Source organism: Austrofundulus limnaeus, unplaced genomic scaffold, assembly GCF_001266775.1.
Source record: "Austrofundulus limnaeus strain Quisiro unplaced genomic scaffold, Austrofundulus_limnaeus-1.0 Scaffold28, whole genome shotgun sequence".
NCBI lineage: Eukaryota > Metazoa > Chordata > Actinopteri > Cyprinodontiformes > Rivulidae > Austrofundulus > Austrofundulus limnaeus.
In genome coordinates this window covers 569,273-576,007 of record NW_013952430.1, presented here as the reverse complement: position 1 = coordinate 576,007, position 6,735 = coordinate 569,273, and the positions used below count along the sequence as shown (strand labels likewise).

At 37.1% G+C, this 6,735-nt stretch overlaps 1 protein-coding gene across 1 annotated transcript in view; it reads right to left on the bottom strand.

Annotated features, from left to right (window-relative positions):
* asrgl1 (asparaginase and isoaspartyl peptidase 1) overlaps positions 1 to 6,367 on the bottom strand; it is a 17,187-nt gene extending 10,820 nt beyond the window's left edge. Inside the window, exons 1-2 of the mRNA XM_014005031.1 lie at positions 6,289 to 6,367; positions 3,352 to 3,547 (exon numbers count right to left, since the gene is read on the bottom strand). Of these exons, the coding sequence (XP_013860485.1) occupies positions 3,352 to 3,547 (196 nt within the window). The 5' untranslated portion in view covers positions 6,289 to 6,367. The remainder of the gene's footprint in view (positions 1 to 3,351; positions 3,548 to 6,288) is intronic.
* Positions 6,368 to 6,735: the final 368 nt, after the last annotated feature.

Sequence of the window (6,735 nt, the reverse complement as noted above, 5' to 3'; positions counted from 1 at the left end):
GGGGGGGGGCACTGACTGGTGGGCCTGATGGATAGAGCTTCATCAGAGCTAAACAAAACACAAATCTGAAGCTTCTATGTTGAACAGTTTCTGAGTTATAAGCATTTTTGCATGTCCTGACACCCCCACTTCGAAAGGAGCCCCCTCCTCAAATATGGGGTCTATCGTAAAACCGTTGGCTAGCGCAGTGTAGGTCAGACACATCTACAGTCCTGCCAAATTTCATATTGACTGGTGCAGCCGTTTTTGTGCTACGGTTGACCAAAAATCTACGGAGAAAAAAAAAAGTGAAAAAATATGACTCCCGCTTACAATTCGCGTGCGGGGGTCATAATAAAAGACAGTTTTTTTCTGGGACAATGTGACAAAACCTCTGGTAATAATACCAGTTACATTTCAGGATTACCAGCATTTCAATCATTTCGTAAGAGCAAAATTCCCTGAGTTCTCTCTAAATATATGTGACCCATCATATCGAAATGAGGATTAGGTCAAATTTGGACAAAATGACCTAATTATGATCCCCGCACGCAAAGCGTAAGCGGGAGTCATATTGTTTTCGTACTGTTTTTTTTTTCCAGTGATTTTTAGTCAACCGTAGCACAAAAACGGCTACACCAATCAACATGAAATTTGGCAGGACTGTAGAAGAGTCCGACCTGCACTGCGCCAGCCAACGGTTTTACGATACACTGCATGTTTGAGGAGGGGGCTCCTTTCAAAGTGGGGGTGTCTGGACATGCAAAAATGCTTATAACTCAGAAACTGTTCAACATAGGAGCTTCAGATTTCTTTTTTTGTTGTTTAGCTCTGATGAAGCTCTATCCATCAGGCCCACCAATCAGTGCCCCCGACCCCCAATTTATCTGAAAAAGGGGTATCTGGACATACAAAAATGGTTATTGCTCAAAAACTATTAAACATAGGAGCTTCAGATTTTCTTTGGCTGTTTAGCTCTGCTGAGGGCTATCCATCAGGTCACATATATAAATATTCCAGGAGATACACTACTCATAAAAAGTTAGGAATATTTGGTGAGGTTCTGTTGATCAATTGTTAGGTGTCATCATGGTCTCATGATGTCAAAATGTGAACAGCGTGATAAAAGACTATTTAAAAACAAATTCTACTTGAACCAGGAAAGTTATTGGTTTATTTGTTTTTGAAAAACAGCAGATTCTGCAAAAAGTATTGAAACATTGAACTGTTGGACATGTGCATTTAAAAGATTAGATAAGGTCACATTAGGTTCACTTGTAAAGATTATTGTACTTTAGGTTCATCCTGAAAGAATACCCGAAATCCAAATATCCCTAACTTTTTGTGAGTACAATATTTCATTCTCATGGGACAGTCTGAACTTATCATTTATAATTAAACAAAACACTCTGAACTTCTTTTATATACCTGATGTCCCCAGTCTATGCTAAAAGCTAGCCTCTGCACATCATTATAATGACATGATAATTATAATAACAGCATACACACACTGGATACTGTCCTTCAGGTCAGTTAGAAATTAGTATTCAGATTATCTTAATCTCTGATTTTTTTTAGGTTTTTCTTAAACTTCTTTAGTTTTCCCTGTCTGGAAAATGTGAAAGTCATTCTCCAGGTTTTCCTCGATTTCCAGAGTTGCTGGGAAACAAACAAACAAACAAACAAACAAACAAACAAACAAACAAACAAACAAACAAACAAACAAACATTGCTTGTTCCAGAGTTGGGAAATAAAGACTAAAAGCACAATTACAAACTACAGTACATCTACTGTAGCATTATCCCCAGCTATTCTTTTATTTGCTTTTTCATGACATATTCGTTTTAATAAATATGATTTACTGTAGGTCTGTGAGAGAAAACTAAAGGACCCAGAGAAAACCCACTCCTGCATGGGGAGAACATGTAAACACAACCCAGACAGTTGATCTAGCATCTTTCTTCTTTAGAGGCAATACCAACTGTGTCACTGTGCTGTCTAATTTATATTTATTATGTAATTATTTAAATTATTTCATATTTATTTTATCTTTAAATATGGGCGGCACGACGGCTCAGTGGTTAGCACAGACGCCCCACAGCAAGAAGGTCCTGGGTTCYATCCCCGGTTCGGACCTGGGGTCTTTCTGTGCGGAGTTTGCATGTTCTCCTCGTGCTTGTGTGGGTTTTCTCTGGGTGCTCCGGTTTCCCCCACCCACACAAAACATGTACAATAGGTTGCCTTCGGGCCCAGGCCTCCTTGAAAAAGAGATCTGAGATCTCAATGGGACTTGCCTGGTAAAATAACAGTAAATAAATATAACTTCCTGAGAACCTCCATATTCATTTAAAACTGATTCTGATTTGAGAATATTGCTTTAAGACTGGATGTCCCTATTCTGAGGAGGTACTTAAAAAAATTAAACAAAATATAAATTGTTTTTAACTCTTAATTATTAAAAACAATGTTTGTTTTATATTTATGAGGTTCTATTATACCTGAATAGCTAAGGAAATGGAAAAAGGAAAAAGAACTTGGGGGGCATTTTTATTTTATTTTATTTTATTTTTTTGGTGCCCCTGCTTGGTAGAGATAGGGCAATTTCTATTGCAACTGACAGCATGGCTCCTAAGATCATTCAGGCACAGAAACACCTACTCAACCCCACCCCCATGTAGGGGGTCCAAGGGACTACTCCACCAGAAAATCTTGAAAAACATAAAGATAAATATTAACATCTGGGGCCAGTTTGAGGTATATTTATGTCCTTGAGTGACTGTCTGCTTAGAGGATAATGAACAGTCTGTCTTTTCATTCTATTTCATTATATGTATTGTAAATGACAATAATGAAAGAAACACTGATTAAAACTTGAACACCACGGAATATAATGGCCCTGAGGCCAATACTGGAAGAATGCTTCACAACATCTGCAAAACACTCTGTTTTGAGCATGTATCTGGTCATTGTTGATGATTATTTTATCTTTAAACCGCAAAGCAATGTGCATACCCATACCATAGTCTATAGTTTTACCAGCTGTGTAAACAAAAAAACAAACAAACAAACAAAAAAGTAGCGATTTTCAAAAGTTGACCATGAAAAATGCAGCCACATGACTGGTCAATACTAGTACCAAAAACAGCAGCTCCTTTAGTCCTAAGGGTTCATTTACTGTATTTTTAAGAAAAAATAAACATGTAAATGTTCATCAGTGTGAATGTTAAAATTTGCAAGGAATTTAACTTTTATTTAAAGAAAACGTTAACTCCATGCAAATTTTAACATCTACAGAAAGATAACTTTACAAGACAGTGATCATCAGAAACTTCTTGCTCTGCCTCGTCCTAGGAACTTTCAGGTTTTGGTACCTGCGTTAAAAAACGGGTTATTCTCCAGCCGGGTCACTGCTTCAACCACAGCATCCATGCTGCTGCCTCCATCCTGGAGAATGCGGTATGCTGCTTGCGTTGCTGAACACACCCCCATTGCGGAGTTTTCTGAGCGCTCCTTTGGGACATGACCCGCCCCTCCATGGACCACTACTAATGGCAGCATGTCGGTCATCTGAGAAAGAAAGAAAGAAACAATAAATCATATGCTGGTTGCAAAAAAGCCAAATAATATTTTGAAATACTTTATAAAAGTTCATATTTATCAAACCTGAAACATACATCGGGTAAAATAAGTATTGAACACGTCAACATTTTTCTCAGTAAATATATTACTAGAGGTGCTAATGACATGAAATTTTCACCAGATGTTGGTAACAACCCAAGTGATCCATACATACAAAGAAATCAAACCATAAATGTCCAGAAATTAAGTTATTTGTAATAATGTGGAATGGCACAGGGAAAAAGTATTGAACACACTTACTGAAATTTATCTAATACTTTGTACAAAAGCCTTTGTTGTCAATGACAGCTTCAAGACGCCTCCTGTATGGAGAAACTAGTGGCATGCATTGCTCAGGTGTGATTTTGGCCCATTCTTCCACACAAACAGTCTTCAAATCTTGAAGGTTTCGTGGACCTCTTCTATGAACTCTGATCTTTAGTTCTTTCCATAGATTTTCTGTTGGATTCAGGTCAGGTGATTGGCTGGGCCATTCCAGCAGCTTTAGTTTCTTTCTCTGAAACCAACTGAGAGTTTCCTTGGCTTTGTGTTTGGGCTCATTGTCTTGCTGAAATGTCCAGCCACATTTCATCTTCATCATCCTGGTAGATGGAAGCAGATTTTTATCAAGAATGTCTCTGTACATTTTTCCACTCATCCTTCCTTCAATTATTTGAAGTTTGCCAGTACCATATGCTGAAAAACAGCCCCACACCATGAAGTTCCCACCTCCAAACTTCACTGTTGGTATGGTGTTTTGGGCTGATGTGCAGTGCCATTTGACCTCCAAACATGATGTGTATTCTGGCATCCAAACAGTTCAATGTTGGTCTCATCTGACCAGACTATATTCTCCCAGTATTTCACAGGCTTGTCTAAATGTTGTGCAGCAAACTTTAAAGGAGCTTCAACATGCTGTTTCTTCAGCAGTGGAGTCTTGCGTGGTGAGCGTGCATACAGGCCATGGTGGTTCAGTGCATTACTTATTGTTTTCTTTGAAACAATCGTACCTGCTAATTCCAGGTCTTTCTGAAGCTCTCCACAAGTGGTCCTTGGCTCTTGGACAACTCTTCTGATAATTCTTTTCACTCCTCTGTCAGAAATCTTGTGAGGAGCACCTGGTCGTGGTTGGTTTATGGTGAAATAATGTTCTTTCCACTTCTGAATTATGGCCCCAACAGTGCTCACTGGAACCTTCAGAAGTTTAGACATTCTTCTGTAACCGATGCCATCATTATGCTTTGCAACAATAAGGTTGTGAAGGTCTTGAGAGAGCTCTTTACTTTTACCCATCATCAGATGGTTCTTGTGTGATACCTGGCCATCATTTGGGACTGAACCAGCTGATATTAACTTGCACTGACAAGGGACAGGCTTGCTTTCTAATTACTGAGAGAGTTCAGCTGGTGTCTTGGCTTTCCATGCCTTTTTACACCTCCCTTTCTTCATGTGTTCAATACTTTTTCCCTGTGCCATTCCACATTATTACAAATAACTTCATTTCTGGACATTTATGGTTTGATTTCTTTGTATGTATGGATCACTTGGGTTGTTACCAACATCTGGTGAAAATTTCATGTCATTAGCACCTCTAGTAATATATTTACTGAGAAAAATGGTGACGTGTTCAATACTTACTTTACCTGCTGTATCAAGAAACCATCAAGTCCCAAACTGATGTACATTTACACAACATCAGATTTTACAGTCATGACCAAATGTTTTTGCAGAGACACTAGTTTCGTGTTTTTCATTGACATTAAGGCTGGACATGGCTAAAATTTATGTCACAGTATAACTCCTAATTACAGTCGATACAATATCACTTTAATATCAATATGAAGATATCAGGAAAATCTGCCAAGAACATGTCAATTAAGCTATTTTTCATTGGAATTGGAGAGAACAAAAAAAGTTATCTCATAATTACTTCGACTAGTCATAATTTAATAAGTCCTGAGAAGCAGTCCTATCATCAATAAGTTGATTTGAAAAATAAAAAAAATGTAATTATGAAATAGAATTTGCGTAATATTTTGGAATGTTAACTTAATGTAAAGAATGAATAGTTTCAGCAGTTTCACTTTACTCAAATGTGCTGGAATGTGCTTTAAGAGACTCACCTGTCTGACTGTGGTGCTTTAAATAAGCTCAAAAAATGATAGACATTATCTTTTAAGATAATTAGTTTCATCTCTTTTCAAACGCTCTAGGTTAAAACACATTATTTTTGCAAAACAGTTTTTAAGCTGTATGATTTAGGGATCCTTGAAGAATCTTCTCCACTATTTTGCTGGATTTTACAGTCTTATACATTGAATGGGACCCCAAACATGGGAACCAGTGATTTTGCTGACATAAACATGTCTGTGTTTTTCTGTTGGATATCACGTCAGGTGAAGATAAAGCATTTCCCCACGACTATTTTTAAGTAAAATGTTTTAAAAAATCACCTTAAACAGTGTCAAACAAAATTTTAACATTTCAAAAGGAACCAGATAAATTATACAGCCAAGCATCTGCTGATAGAAGCTGTCAACACTGACCCATTTTCACACACAAACAGGGTTACGAACCGAACCAGAACCAGAACCAGGACTGTATGGAGGGACATGAATTTAATAGTCATAAACACACGGTAAATAACGCTTTCAGATATTCCAAAAACAGCGAAAAGAAGAGCTGTTTACCTGATCGAAATCCTCATCCAAGAATGAGCCTTTAAGAACTCTTTTTCCGGTTGTAGCAAGGAACCCTTCAAAATAAAAGTCCGTCAAAACGCCCCCACAGCCACTCACACACCCCAAAAAATACAAATAAAAATAAAAAATATGGAGGACCTTAGCTGACATATATAGAAGCAGAAATATATACATGGACCAAAAAAATGCTATTAAAATGCAGGAATTAAATTTAAAAAAGGAAAACTTTACTGCATGCTTTATGATTAAATTGACCTTCAAATTTATTTTTCCAGCTTAGTTCAAATAAATTATATTTTACCACATAATTTAAATGTTACTGTTTATATATATATATATATTTACTTGTAGATGCATCTGTGTCCCTTCAATGATTATGTTTAATGATTTTTTTCACGTCTTTTTATTTCTATGTGTTGTTTTTACATTTCTCTG